The 16,230-nt window shown below is 43.2% G+C and overlaps 1 protein-coding gene across 2 annotated transcripts in view; it reads right to left on the bottom strand.

Annotated features, from left to right (window-relative positions):
* Positions 1–513: 513 nt before the first annotated feature.
* The window catches only part of LOC138980484 (putative ankyrin repeat protein RF_1087), a 65,649-nt gene continuing 49,932 nt past the window's right edge, over positions 514–16,230 (bottom strand). Inside the window, exons 1-2 of one of the 2 annotated variants that reach the window (XM_070353364.1) lie at positions 10,888–11,578; positions 514–3,347 (exon numbers count right to left, since the gene is read on the bottom strand). In XM_070353364.1, coding sequence (XP_070209465.1) covers positions 2,649–3,347; positions 10,888–10,929 — 741 coding nt within the window. In that variant the 5' untranslated portion in view covers positions 10,930–11,578 and the 3' untranslated portion in view covers positions 514–2,648. Of the gene's footprint in view, positions 3,348–10,887; positions 11,579–16,230 lie in introns of those variants that run through there. The other variant, XM_070353365.1, reaches the window with a different exon arrangement.

Consider the following 16,230-nt stretch of genomic DNA (forward strand, 5'->3'; position numbering starts at 1 on the left):
CAACTCACACTGACAGGCCTTAACCCTCAAAACAAGGCCCAGAATGCACCAGATTGCACAGATTTTAACCGTTTTTCAAAAAAATTTCGGGGCATGCTATGCCCCCGGACCCCCCTAGTTCGCGCGCCTGCTTTGCAGGCGCGCGCTTGTGGCTTTGCCACTTCGCTGATTTGCCCCCCCAAAAAAGGAGGAACCCCCCCCTTACAACTCATTTGGTCCGGACCTGAGCAGGGCCTTGTATCGGTCTCAGCCCAAAAGATTTGAACTCTCGTCCAGTACAGCTAAGCAGCAGGGCCTTGCGGCGCTGTGGCAAAACGAAACAAAACTAAAAGTGCCTATTGATTGTTCACCACCACCAGAGTCAATAATTTAAACAAACTGTCACACAAATGTACATAATTATTTCGAACATAAAAGACTACGATTTGCTCACACTGTAAGACGAATTAACAGTTGTCAAGCATAAACAAAAACTTTGGCATATTTGCAGAACAATTCAACAAACAAATAATAAATCATTTACTGATTTAATTATTCATAACAGGGTTAAATCAAATCAACAACAAAAACATTGACTGGGATGATTGTACGTGTCAGCCAGTTGTACACTGGATATTAACTCTCCTTACTTTTATAGTTATAACAGTATAAATAATTATGCTTTGTTCGATAGGTATGGTATCTCTCTCTCTCTCTCTCTCTCTCTCTCTCTCTCTCTCTCTCTCTCTCTCTCTCTCTCTCTCTCTCTCTCTCTCTCTCTCTCTCTCTCTCTCTCTCTCTCTCTCAAGTGGACCATTTTCGATATGAAGTTCACCCTATTCGGAGTTACCGAACATGTGGTAGACTCAAGGGCACTGTCCTATATGTCTTGGCCTACGCTGTCGCGCTAAACATAAGACTAGTGAGCGTTGGTGATATGGAGATAAAACTGCTAGCGAACGATTTGATTCTGCAACTGTGCGATCACAGAACATGTCACGCAAGGAAAAATAAACATGTTTGGCCCCAGGACGGTCGTAAGCTTTGCGCTTAACTTATGACTCGGTCTTAAGACAGCTTCGTGAATGCTGCCACAGATAGAATGCTGCCACACATATATATATTATAATAATTATGTAACAGTCTCAGAAAGGCGCGATGCCGGCTATCATACCGTGAAACCACCGCAAGGCTGTTTGTGAGATAAAGCTTTCAGCAATGCTTTGTCACGTATCACACAGTTTGGTTTTGGTCATATCACAAGTCACCAACACCAACCTCCTATAACAGAGGAAGTCATCAAGTTGTCGTACCTTTTATAAAAAAGGCGGAGCGTTAAGATGCATGGAGCTCAAGAGCAAACAGTTTTGACTGAGAGTCTTTGAGATCAGGTTGAAAGGCACTGAACGGGTCCTGACTCTCACACGTTTTCTGCGGACTGAAAGGTGTATGGAGGGAGTGCGTGTACATTGGCGTTTGATCATTCTCGCTAACACCAAGACCGACTACGCAGTCACAGAAGACATGCTTCAAACAGCCTTTTCTTATCAGACAGTCAGTTCAAACGTTCGCTCCAATGTCAACGCGGGCAGCGTACGTATAGGTCAAGGCCAAGTGTATGGAAAGGCAATACGATATGTCAATACCCTCACACGATTAAGGCTTTCCAGTTCCTGTTCAACAGTGAATACATACATAAGGTCTTGGTTTGCAGCAAGTTCCTTGAAATCAAGCATAGGCGTTGCAGTTGAAGAGCTCCTGTTGTGCTCTAATCCTGTTTCGCTAGACGATGTACACGAGAGAATATCTGGATATCCTCTGGTCTCCTCCTCAAGGCACTTCAGCATACAGCTGGGCTTCCGAGCACAAAGCTCAAAGTGAACCATGAGATCTCTGTTCCTGATGCACGAGGCTTCCGAGCACAAAGCTCAAAGTGAACCATGAGATCTCTGTTCCTGATGCACGAGGCTTCCGAGCACAAAGCTCAAAGTGAACCATGAGATCTCTGTTCCTGATGCACGAGGCTTCCGAGCACAAAGCTCAAAGTGAACCATGAGATCGTTGTTCCTGGTGCACGAGGCTTCTGCGGGCCGATTCCTTGGATGGGGTTCACCCTTTGGACGTAGATCAACCAGAAGATTGTCTGAATACTTGCAAACTGCGCCTGACACGCTTGTACTTAATATTCTCAAATCTTCCATGTCGCCCCCCACTTAATGTATCTAGATTTGTAATACTCGCAGTGCATTCTATACACCCATAACAATTGAGCGTAATAACATTGTACACATATCTTTGTGTTTTTCATCTTCACAGCCCGCTACCTTGCGCTAGAGAGAATACTCCCCCTGGACCATGGGCCCTCGCAACCATCGAGTGTAATAATATTATGCACAAGTATTTATACTCTCATCGTCATCACCACCTTATCTTGGATAGCACGACTGTACAAAGCAATGAACTTGAGACACTCTCAGTATTCGAGTCTTGCAATATTTTGCTCTGATGACCAACACACGCCGCGCCGTTACCTCATACTAGACAGCACGGGGATACACAGGAGAGAGGAAGGTCTGATGACCAACACACGCCGCGCCGTTACTTCATACTAGACAGCACGGGGATACACAGGAGAGAGGAAGGTCTGATGACCAACACACGCCGCGCCGTTACCTCATACTGGACAGCACGGGGATACACAGGAGAGAGGAAGGTCTGCCTTCAATGTCCTCCTTGTAGTACACCCTCTGTTCCCCGTTCAGCTCGTTCACGTCCGCTCCGTACTTTATGAGTTTTCTGGCCGCCAGCACATTGTTCTTGGAGGCGGCATAGTACAGCGGCGTTCTCCGCGTGGAGTCTCGCTTGTCGACCGACGCGCCGTTCTGCACCAGCAGCTGCACCAAGCTGACATCCCCGCGGTAGGCCGCCAGGTGGAGCGGGCTGCAGCGGCCGGGGAGGCCGTCGGGAGCGCCCATCTCAAGGTCAGGGGGGGCCCCGGACTTCAAGGCCATCTTGACCAGCTTGCGAGCTCCGCGAAGCGTGCAGGCGTGGAGGGGGGTCCAGTCGTCGATGAGTGAGGTGAAGACGTCGTGGACGAACTGACGGTCCCGCTTGAGTAGGTGTTTGAGCCGGACCTCCAGGACGTCCTCGTTGTGACGCAGCAACCCCAGGAAGGTGACGGCCTCGCTGCGCGCGTCACCCGTCGCTTTCATTGCGTCAAGGGCGCTACGGTACGGGTGGGGGTGCTTGGAGGGCAGGGAGGGAGAGGGGAAGGGAGAGGGGAAGGGGGATTTCTTCTTTTTGCTGCTGCTGCCGGCGGAGGGCGAAGGGGAGCTGAAGAGTGACAGCGACAACATAGGGCTCGGTTTCTGCAACGAGACAGAAAAAAGTGTGTGATGAGTAATCAGAATAACATAAGACTGTGTGTTCCAACAAAACGAGCTTTCTGCAACAGCAGAACAAAGTGCGGATTATGATTAAGAGGCAAACGTAAGATTTGGTGTTTTAATAACACAGGGTTTCTGGAACGCTAACACAATATAGGTATGAGATTAGTCGTGCTTTCTGTCTGTCTAGCTATATATCCTTCTATCTGTCTCAGGTATGTTGTAGTCTGTCTGTCTGGCTGGCTGGCTGGCTGGCTGGCTGCCCGACTGACTGTCGGCTGTCTGTCTTTCTGCTCATCTTTCTGTTGTCTGTCTGTTTGCCTATCTTTCTGTTGCCTGTGTGTTTGTCTGTCTGTCTGTCTGTCTGTCTAAAACCCTTCTTTATACACTGGATTTGGACACATGACTTTCTTCTTTTTGTACGTCATAAGAAACGCATGCACAAAAAGCCACATCTATTATAACCAACCACGTCACCGGCCGGTCAAAAAGCATTGACGTCTTTCCAGATAATCGGATTGGTCACGTCATTGGTACCGGCTGATCAACTCCGATCATGATCATAATGTTAATCGACGCTGAACCTCTCTGAGAATGCCAAGCTGCATGATGCCAGGATTACGCAGCCAGACTCAATCTTAGCAAAGTGTCGAGTCACGTGCTGTCCTGCGTGTGTTAGAGAGAGAGAGGGGGTGGGGGTGGAGAGAGAGGGGGGATGTCTTTGGACTGCACTTGCTCCACAATACTAAACAAGAAAACAGACAAGTGTGGTAGTTATGTTTGTTTGTTTGTTCGTTCATGGGCTGAAACTCCCACGGCTTTTACGTGTATGACCGTTTTTACCCCGCCATTTAGGCAGCCATACGCCGCTTTCGGAGGAAGCATGCTGGGTATTTTCGTGTTTCTATAACCCACTGAACTCTGACATGGATTACAGGATCTTTTTCGTGCGCACTTGGTCTTGTGCTTGCGTGTACACACGGGGGTGTTCGGACACCGAGGAGAGTCTGCACACAAAGTTGACTCTGAGAAATAAATCTCTCGCCGAACGTGGGGACGAACTCACGCTGACAGCGGCCAACTGGATACAAATCCAGCGCGCTACCGACTGAGCTACATCCCCGCCCCAGAAATTTATGTTTGATAATATCCTTACTCTGCGACTTCAATATCAAAAAGATTTATTGTACATGTCACATCAAACATTGTCGAATGTTGGGAATTTGCTGCCTTACCACCTCTTCTTCAATCCTATACTCTCATGTATTATGTCTTTGTTTTGATTTATCAATTATGCGTCGATGTTTGTGCAATTTAGTGACATTTTCCCCGATCTCAAGACGCATTAACCTTCTGTGCACTTAGTATTACTGTAATCAGATTCCGTCTCCCCAAATATTGGTGCTCCAACTATTACTGTAATCAGATTCCGTCTCCCCAAATATTGGTGCTCCAACTATTACTGTAATCAGATTCCGTCTCCCCAAATATTGGTGCTCCAACTATTACTGTAATCAGATTCCGTCTCCCCAAATATTGGTGCTCCAACTATTTCTGTAATCAGATTCCGTCTCCCCAAATATTGGTGCTCCAACTATTACTGTAATCAGATTCCGTCTCCCCAAATATTGGTGCTCCAACTCTTACTGTAATCAGATTCCGTCTCCCCAAATATTGGTGCTCCAACTATTACTGTAATCAGATTCCGTCTCCCCAAATATTGGTGCTCCAACTATTACTGTAATCAGATTCCGTCTCCCCAAATATTGGTGCTCCAACTCTTACTGTAATCAGATTCCGTCTCCCCAAATATTGGTGCTCCAACTATTACTGTAATCAGATTCCGTCTCCCCAAATATTGGTGCTCCAACTCTTACTGTAATCAGATTCCGTCTCCCCAAATATTGGTGCTCCAACTATTACTGTAATCAGATTCCGTCTCCCCAAATATTGGTGCTCCAACTCTTACTGTAATCAGATTCCGTCTCCCCAAATATTGGTGCTCCAACTATTACTGTAATCAGATTCCGTCTCCCCAAATATTGGTGCTCCAACTATTACTGTAATCAGATTCCGTCTCCCCAAATATTGGTGCTCCAACTATTACTGTAATCAGATTCCGTCTCCCCAAATATTGGTGCTCCAACTATTACTGTAATCAGATTCCGTCTCCCCAAATATTGGTGCTCCAACTATTACTGTAATCAGATTCCGTCTCCCCAAATATTGGTGCTCCAACTCTTACTGTAATCAGATTCCGTCTCCCCAAATATTGGTGCTCCAACTATTACTGTAATCAGATTCCGTCTCCCCAAATATTGGTGCTCCAACTATTACTGTAATCAGATTCCGTCTCCCCAAATATTGGTGCTCCAACTCTTACTGTAATCAGATTCCGTCTCCCCAAATATTGGTGCTCCAACTATTACTGTAATCAGATTCCGTCTCCCCAAATATTGGTGCTCCAACTATTACTGTAATCAGATTCCGTCTCCCCAAATATTGGTGCTCCAACTATTACTGTAATCAGATTCCGTCTCCCCAAATATTGGTGCTCCAACTCTTACTGTAATCAGATTCCGTCTCCCCAAATATTGGTGCTCCAACTATTACTGTATCAGATTCCGTCTCCCCAAATATTGGTGCTCCAACTCTTACTGTAATCAGATTCCGTCTCCCCAAATATTGGTGCTCCAACTATTACTGTAATCAGATTCCGTCTCCCCAAATATTGGTGCTCCAACTCTTACTGTAATCAGATTCCGTCTCCCCAAATATTGGTGCTCCAACTATTACTGTAATCAGATTCCGTCTCCCCAAATATTGGTGCTCCAACTATTACTGTAATCAGATTCCGTCTCCCCAAATATTGGTGCTCCAACTATTACTGTAATCAGATTCCGTCTCCCCAAATATTGGTGCTCCAACTCTTACTGTAATCAGATTCCGTCTCCCCAAATATTGGTGCTCCAACTATTACTGTATCAGATTCCGTCTCCCCAAATATTGGTGCTCCAACTCTTACTGTAATCAGATTCCGTCTCCCCAAATATTGGTGCTCCAACTCTTACTGTAATCAGATTCCGTCTCCCCAAATATTGGTGCTCCAACTATTACTGTAATCAGATTCCGTCTCCCCAAATATTGGTGCTCCAACTATTACTGTAATCAGATTCCGTCTCCCCAAATATTGGTGCTCCAACTATTACTGTAATCAGATTCCGTCTCCCCAAATATTGGTGCTCCAACTATTACTGTAATTAGATTCCGTCTCCCCAAATATTGGTGCTCCAACTATTACTGTAATCAGATTCCGTCTCCCCAAATATTGGTGCTCCAACTATTACTGTAATCAGATTCCGTCTCCCCAAATATTGGTGCTCCAACTATTACTGTAATCAGATTCCGTCTCCCCAAATATTGGTGCTCCAACTATTACTGTAATCAGATTCCGTCTCCCCAAATATTGGTGCTCCAACTATTACTGTAATCAGATTCCGTCTCCCCAAATATTGGTGCTCCAACTATTACTGTAATCAGATTCCGTCTCCCCAAATATTGGTGCTCCAACTATTACTGTAATCAGATTCCGTCTCCCCAAATATTGGTGCTCCAACTATTACTGTAATCAGATTCCGTCTCCCCAAATATTGGTGCTCCAACTATTACTGTAATCAGATTCCGTCTCCCCAAATATTGGTGCTCCAACTATTACTGTAATCAGATTCCGTCTCCCCAAATATTGGTGCTCCAACTATTACTGTAATCAGATTCCGTCTCCCCAAATATTGGTGCTCCAACTCTTACTGTAATCAGATTCCGTCTCCCCAAATATTGGTGCTCCAACTATTACTGTAATCAGATTCCGTCTCCCCAAATATTGGTGCTCCAACTATTACTGTAATCAGATTCCGTCTCCCCAAATATTGGTGCTCCAACTATTACTGTAATCAGATTCCGTCTCCCCAAATATTGGTGCTCCAACTATTACTGTAATCAGATTCCGTCTCCCCAAATATTGGTGCTCCAACTATTACTGTAATCAGATTCCGTCTCCCCAAATATTGGTGCTCCAACTCTAATCCATCTTTCTCTAATTCCTTTGTGCTTATATTTTGTTTTCTCGTTGTCCCTATTCTGTCACCTTCTGTAATTAGTATTATCACCCCCACCCCCTTTTTTTTGTATTTTGCTTTTCCGTTCGTTATAGTATTCTGAAATGAGCATGTCAATTTAGTCCACCATCTTGCTTACCACTGTTATGTCTTCACAACGATTGCTTAAAATAAGCACTATGCTTGAGTGAGAAATCCTAAATGCCATACTTTGTTGCTTATGTCAAGATAGAAATTGAATAAAATCTTGCTTAACCCAAACGTTGGGAAAACACCGTGAGAATAGCGCGATGTGCAAAGAGCCGACAGCTAAAACAGAAAACACCATTGAGCATAGCGCGATATGCCAAGAGCCGACAGCTAAAACTGAAAACAAGTGTACAAATCGGATTGTAGTTTCTCATCGCATAATTGTCCCATCCAGACAATTGTAGTCAAACTCGTGTTGTTGTTTGTTTATTTTGTATTTGTTTGTTTGCTTGTGTGTGTATGTTTATTTGTTTGTTTGTTTGTTTGTTTGTTTGTTTGTTTGTTTGTTTGTTTGAACATTGAAAAGAAATTGCCTTTGTTCACGTCATGGCAGCATTGTTACTGACAGTCTGCCATACGATTACAATATCATTTGGTGATTAAAACACTGTACATACGAGATATATGTATTAATAATTTGACTTTAAAAAAGCAGGCGATGTTTAATATGCAGGCGGTGGGGGCGGGGGGTGGGGGGCGTTAAAAGCGGGTTCTACAAGACATGGTAGAGTCACTACCACTCTTTTTGGTTCCTCTGCCGTATTCCAGACCTGACTGCATGTATTGACTCCGTAGCAAGAGCATGGTCGTATTATATCACTGTGGAAACGTGTCCAGAAAGCTCACGATTTTGACTGACTATAGCTGTGCTGATAAGACCACCAACTGCTATCTCGACAGTCAACTCCACCCCAGGGCCGGTGAAAATCGGTAATGTAAACATCGGATGTTGGGCTGAACGACTTGATGAAATCCATGTCAGAGAGAGAGAGAGAGAGAGAGAGAGAGAGAGAGAGAGAGAGAGAGAGAGAGAGAGAGAGAGAGAGAGAGAGAGAGAGAGAGAGCGAAACAGACAGAGAGAGAGAGAGAGAGATAAAGTGTGTGTGTGTGTGTGTCTGTCTGTATGTGTGTGTGCGTGTGTGTGTGTGTGTGTGTGTGTATGTGTGTGTGTAAGGGTGCGAGACAGAGACAGATGGGGGGAGGGGCAGAGAGAGGGTCAGAGAGAGAGTGTGTGTGTGTGTGTGCGTGTGTGTGCGTGCGTGCGTGTGTGTGTGTGAGTGTGGGGGGGGGGGTAGTTTTGTACGTGTGCTCTCGTTTATAGAAGAAGAAAAAAACTAAACAATGGTCGATGTTGCATCTATACACACACACACACACACACTTTGCAACAACTTGATGTAGGTAAAAAACACACATCTTTTCGTCTGTTCTCTCGCTAATTTACCAGCTGAACAAATGTGCCATCTCTCTCTCTCTCTCTCTCTCTCTCTCTCTCTCTCTCTCTCCTCTCTCTCTCTCTCTCTCTCTCTCTCTCTCTCCCCCTCTCTCTCTCTCTCTCTCTCCCCCTCTCTCTCCCTCTCCCTCTCTCTCTCTCTCTCTCTCTCTCTCTCTCTCTCTCTCTCTCTCTCAAACTTTCTTTCTTTCAAGAACAGATTGTCTTTAATCTTGATCTCGTTAAATAAAGTTCAGTGGAGTTCAGTTGTCGGTGCCCATTTCAGGTCTCCTCTAGCAGCCGGCAGCCAGCTGTCTACATCCCCCCCCCCCCCCCCCCCCCCCCCCCCCGCATTTTTCTTTTTTATTTTCATACAAAGCCGGGATTTCCCGTGTAACATGCCCCTAATGGCTTTGCCGTGAGGGCGTAAAACTTTCATTTTCTCTCTCTTTCTCAGTTGTCGGTCATTTATACATTCTTTATTATCGTTTAGTTCCGGCTTCTGCAGCGATTTGTCATATCGGTGCATGTATGGGTGCATGCGTCCTCTAAATGCGAAAAGAGCGGATTGGCAGAGGTATCTAAGATGTGCAATGTACTTTGTCACGGTATGTAAACATACACACAACTACTCATTGCGAAATACTCCGTGTTTCGCTGAACTTCGCGGAACTTCTATCGGTTTACGAAATAGTGTAGTTTCACGTTCAACTAAGTGTTTAGACGTTTTACTCCGTTGTAGTGTAGTGACACGTTTTGCATGGATAATGCTGTTACCAATTGGCAGACGGTTTACAACTTAGAAGTATAGTTTTACTTCATGCATGGACAGTGTTGTTACCCATTGACAGACGGTTTACAACTTAGAAGTATAGTTTTACTTCATGCATGGATAGTGCGGTTACCCATTGACAGACGGTTTACAACTTAGAAGTATAGTTTTACTTCATGCATGGACAGTGTTGTTACCCATTGACAGACGGTTTACAACTTAGAAGTATAGTTTTACTTCATGCATGGACAGTGTTGTTACCAATTGACAGACGTTTTACTCCTTAGAAGTATAGTTTTACTTCATGCATGACTATTGTTGTTACCAATTGATACACATGTTTGAACTTTGGCGGTGTGAATTTAGTTCTGTAGCCTTCAAAAACAAAAATAGCGGTAAAGGGCTTGTTTAGAGGTCGTCCATACATCACTGTTCCCTGTACTTTTTGCTTCAAACCACAGGCCTCATCATGTACACAGGCATTTGAAAGCCGATATGTTATACCTGTCTGTAAGGCATTGATCTTGGAAACGTAACCTGACTTAGGCCTACGTCTGTTGCACATTTCGCCTGCGTATATTTGTGTTGTGTACTGCAATGGTTTTCTTGCTTTGTGTAAACAATGAGCAGTGTTGCTTTCGTTCTGTTAGTGCTGATTTGGTTCCACACGAATAAAGGTCTTGATTTCTGTTTTAGCAAGGAATGGTGGAACAAGGGGAAGGACAAGAAGAGAGAGGAGGAATACTGAGGAAAAGACAGACAGCCAGCCAGCCAGCCAGCCAGCCAGACAGACAGACAGACAGTCAGACAGACAGACAGACAGACAGACAGACAGACAGAAAGACATACATACAGACAGACAGACTAACATACAGACAAACAGACAGACAGACAGACTGATGCGCAATGGGAAAAGAAGAAATAAAAACAAGGAGGGAACGTTTGCACTGTAAGCAAAGCAAAGAAATCAACAAACAAATCAACACAAAAAATTCAGAACTTTTGCACAAACAAAACAACCAACTTTAACAAAAACAAGTTGAAAACGTTTGCACAAAAAAAAGAAAAAAAAGGAATTCAGAATTTTTGCAAAAACAAACAAATAAATCAAGAATTTTTCCACGAAACAAAACAAAGCAATACCCTAAAAACTCCATAAAAAAAGTAACTTACCGCTCGCGAACTGGTACTATGCTTGACAAAACTAAACACCATCTTAGCCACTAGTGTACCTTCGAGCACACCGGCACACTGTCCGCACAGTCTCGTGTCACAGTAGTCCCTAAACTCACTGCCAAGCAAAATCTTCACTTTCCGGGGGATCTTTGGACTTTCCCCTCACCGCAAGGCGCAACACACAGGTAAACTTCAGTGAGGAAAAAATAATGCAAACGTGACTCCCCTCTGCGCAAGAAGTAGACCAGGAAAATAGTGTTTCGTAAAGTCCACAATAAGTTGTCTGATAACGTCCTCCTGGTGAAGTAGTTCTCCCTCCACACACACGTGTTAGAGTAGAGAGGACTGAAAACGGTTTATATATTTGTCTAGGTGTCCACAAACGTTGTCTTATAACATGCAGTTATTCTAAGTAGTCGTGTTAGCTCTCTCCCTGTGACACACGTAGGGTCACTCACGCCACCGCTAGCGCTAGCGAATGATTAATTTCTCCGCTCGCTGGCTATAAGTATTTAACGCGTTCCTTCTCTACTCTGCTCTACACTACACTTCCTGGGCTAGCTAAATTATGAAATCCTCTCTCTGTTATGGAACGGTATGTGACCCTGGCCTCAAACACCTTATAGTGGCGTGACTCGAGATTGTCCCCGCTGGAGGTAAACACAGACACACACAGAGACTCACAGCTCGCCGCGCTATAACGCAAAATGTCACATGCCCATCAGATCTGCCATTCACGATTTATGTAGCCGGGCGCGCGCGCTTGGGAAACACCGATCCTATTGGATACGCAATTTCGCAACGTGATACAGTCGAACCCCCTTTTAAGACGCCCCAATTTAAGACCTTCCCCTTTTTAAGACCTTGATTTCTCAGATGTTCTCTTCACAACCTCTGTAAATTTGCCTCCATTTTTAAGACTCGCTCCTTCTTAAGACCCGATGTGCTCATATTTGTCGAGGTCTTAAAATGAGGGTTGACTGTACCGGCACGGTGTCGGGTTCAAGTGTTTGACCCCATGTGACCGTGTGTCCTGGAGGTGGCTATATCGCAACAGGAAAGTTTCTTGGAAACCTACTTTTCTTTACTATGGCGTCAATGCATGAATCAATTTCAACATTAAAGGATGGTCCCTGGTAAGCCAATCGATTTTTGATTGGTACTTCACGTTTTTATCGGGTCGAGTTTGGGGGTATGACCACAATAGACCCAGTCAAGTGTCCCTGTGAAACAATTCTTTAATCCGCAAAGTGAGTCCGAAAGCCACCTGAAATGACTTGAACGGCATAGAAAGCTTGAATGAAATGACACGGGCATGACTTTTTAAAAAGGGTACAGAACATGTCGCAATTTGTTTTTTAATAATAGCCACCGTCTATAGCGCCTGATCGATTGCTTAATGCCAAAGTATCGATTACGGAAAAGGCGATGAAAAGGAAACAGCACGCTAAGGGGAAACACGATGCAATAAGAAAGAAACAAACAACAACAACACGAAGTAAACAGCTAGCTAAACAAACAACAACAACACGAAGTAAACAGCTAGCTAAACAAACAACAACAACACGAAGTAAACAGCGAGCTAAACAGACAACAACAAAACGAAGTAAACAGCTAGCTAAACAGACAACAACAACACGAAGTAAACAGCTAGCTAAACAAACAACAACAAAACGAAGTAAACAGCTAGCTAAACAAACAACAACAACACGAAGTAAACAGCTAGCTAAACAAACAACAACAAAACGAAGTAAACAGCTAGCTAAACAAACAACAACAAAACGAAGTAAACAGCTAGCTAAACAGACAAAAACACAAATAAACAAGAAATTCCTTCGAGGTAGGAAAAACACCCCCGTTGGTCAAAGGGAAATAACCATTCTCACTGCCACCAACTGAGAAGGTTATTTCCCTTTGACCATTAATATGTCACTCTTAATCTTAATCCACCAATAACTCCCTAACCGTGTGTTTGACTGGTCCCAATTTTTGTAAGGACCGTCTCAGGAATGTATAGAACCTGTTCACCAAGTTTGGTGACGATCGGTCCGTTCATTCTTGAGATCTTTATCCGAACACAAACACACAAACACACAAACACATCGAGCGAAACCTATAACACCCCTATACCGGGGGTGTAACAACGGCAGACAACCAATCAAACAAACATGCACGAATGTAGACGTAAGTACAGTAATCAGTTAGGTTGAAATTGGGACGAAGAGTTTTGTATGGATCTCTGATGGTTGGCATCAAAAGGCACAGAGAGGAGAAGAAAAGAAGGAATCTAAGTAATGTTAATTAGTTCAAGTATCCCCCGAAATCGGCGTATGCTGCCTGAATGGCGGGGTAAAAACGGTCATACACGTTAAAGTCCACTCGTGCTAAAAACATGAGTGAACGTGGGAGTCTAAGCCCATGAATGAAGAAGAAGAAGAAGTTCAAGTAAATTACAATGTAACATATATGTTTTTGTTTGTTTGTTTGTTTGTTTGTTTATTTTTTTGTTTAACTGTTTGTTTAACTGTGTGTTTGTTTAACTGTTTGTTAAACTGTTGGTTGAACTGTTGGTTTAACTGATCGTTTAACTGTTTGTTTGTTTAACTGTTTGCTAGCTGGTTTCATTATTTGTTTTCTTGTGCGCATTTATTCCTGCCAGCTGCGAAATGTAACACGGTTATAACCTACTTTGTATTATCTGTGCAAGCTTAGTAAACAGGCATGTGTTTCTAGTTCACTCACATCGACCACAGAGACCGATACAGCTTCGTTGATCCACTTTCAGAGGGAGCTAAATCAAAATGGTATCTACTTTTCGTGTAAGTTATAGAAAGGAAGCCGTTATCACAAGACATAATGTGTATACAACCAAGTTTTACATCTCTGTTACTTTGCCAATGCCCGCAACCTTAATACTACATGTACTGTTTTTAAAAAAAAAGAAACAATGCCTCTTTTCTTTCAAAAATTCTCGTCGTGTCCTTTTGTGTGTGTGGGTTGGTTTGTTTTTCATTCAGTTGAGCCGCATACACATGACAGCATTTAATTTAATTTTTACACCCCCGGTATAAGGGTGTGTATAGGTTTTGCTCGATGTGTTTGTTTGTTTGGGTGTGTGTTTGTGTTCGCATATAGATCTCAAGAATGAACGGACCGATCGTCACCAAACTTGGTGAACAGGTTCTATACATTCCTGAGACGGTCCTTACAAAAATTGGGACCAGTCAAACACACGGTTAGGTAGTTATTGGTGGATTAAAATTATACAAGAACTTATAGAGGAACATCTTCATGGTCAAAGGGAAATAACCATTCTCACTCAGTCACTGCCACCAACTGAGAAGGTTATTTCCCTTTGACGGGGGTGTTTTTCCTACCTCGTAGGAATTTCTTGTTGTTTTTGTGTTTCATGTACGTGTTTTTCATGTTTCCTAAAAGCAATAATTTGCCTTGCCTTTCTTATGTTCTTATCTTACTTCTTTTTTATCTGTCTTAAACGTTCTTATTGTATTGAATTGAATCGTATGTGATATTATCTTATGTTTTCTTCTCTTTTTGTATCGTTTAGTATCCTTTTTCTCCCTTTTTCTATATCCTACCTTATCTACCCTGCTTGACCGTACCCAACGACCTTCTCTTCTTTTCTTATTTTTCGTTACTAAGTTCAAGTTGTATTAGTCCATAACCCCTGGGGGCATTTTGAACAATAAATACAATCAATACAATCATGATATATGCTAATATGGTAAATAAAAAAATAAAAAAATAAAAAAATTATGAAAAACTGTTACAAATTCTATTAATAAAGTCCAAAATATTCTTTAGCAATTTCTTTTTCTTAGTAGCAAACAACTTTTTAAATTTAAGTGCATTATGTTTTTTTCCAATAGTAAGGTGGTAACAACTCCGCTCTTTTTTCTTTGAAAAAAATCACAGACAAATAAATAATGGAATTCATCACCTATGTCTTGTGATACACATTTGGTGCAAGTTCTTTCTGACCTCGGGATGTTAAGATAACGTTCTTTCTGAACAGGCAAATTGTTGTTTAATGTTCTAAACTTCATCATTGAAACACATTGCTGATATGGCAGGTGTGTGACATAGTCTTCACATGCAAAAATATCTTTAAACATTCGATAATTCCAAAACATACCAACTCATCTGTTACCGCTTAATGTCGTCGCATTCAAACCTTTTCAAACTTCGCTGAAGAGATCTAAATATAGCTCGGGGAAATCCCCCCTCAAAGGAATTTCGATCCCGGATAGTGCAATCACTTATGACGTTCGAGTGACCGGAGCGGTTCCGGCAAAGCGAGGTGATTGCAACATCGCCACGGGACTGGCGTACAAACAAACAACATGTTGTCTTTCTTTCTTTATTACACCCCCGGTATAGGGGTGTGTATAGGTTTCGCTCGATGTGTTTGTTTGTTTGTTTGTTTGTGTTCGCATATAGATCTCAAGAATGAACGGACCGATCGTCCCCAAACTTGGTGAACAGGTTCTATACATTCCTGAGACGGTCCTTACAAAAATTGGGACCAGTCAAACACACGGTTAGGGAGTTATTGGTGGATTAAGATTCTACAAGGACTTATAGAGGGACATATTAATGGTCAAAGGGAAATAACCACACTTGTTAGCAGTGCCTGCTCAGTTGGTGGCAGTGAGAATGCTAAGGACGGGGGTGTTTTTCCTACCTCGGAGGAATTTCTTGTTTATTTGGTGTTTAACGTCGTTTTCAACCACGAAGGTTATATCGCGACGAGGGAAAGGGGGGAGATGGGATAGGGGAAAGGGGGGAGGTGGGATAGAGCCACTTGTTAAGTGTTTCTTGTTCACAAAAGCACTAATCAAAAAATTGCTCCAGGGGCTTGCAACGTAGTTCAATATATGACCTTACTGGTAGAATGCAAGTTTCCAGCACAAAGGACTAAACATTTCTTACATACTGCTTGACTAAAATCTTTACAAACATTGACTATATTCCATACAAGAACCACTTAACAAGGGTAATAAGTGAAGAATTTTATGGGAGAGAAAAGGAAAGTAAAAGGACTTTGGGGAGGCAGAAATAGAGAAGAAACAAGAAAAAGATCCTAATTAGGTTCACGGCATCGAGAGTGATGCGACCTTCTCTCAGAAGTTAGTAGAGAAGGCTCCCCCATCCACTACCCGGGGGACGCGCCTCTACGCCAATTAGGGGGCGCGAGGCATGTTGTCTTGCCATGTGCAATAAAAATCGACGTGATGGTCTCTTTACTTTTGGTGCAGGTGGGGGTGGAGGATTGGGGTGTGACAGTGAGGAATGGTGAAATCGACTGAAAGTCCAGCT

Source organism: Littorina saxatilis, linkage group LG11 (assembly GCF_037325665.1).
Source record: "Littorina saxatilis isolate snail1 linkage group LG11, US_GU_Lsax_2.0, whole genome shotgun sequence".
Lineage (NCBI taxonomy): Eukaryota > Metazoa > Mollusca > Gastropoda > Littorinimorpha > Littorinidae > Littorina > Littorina saxatilis.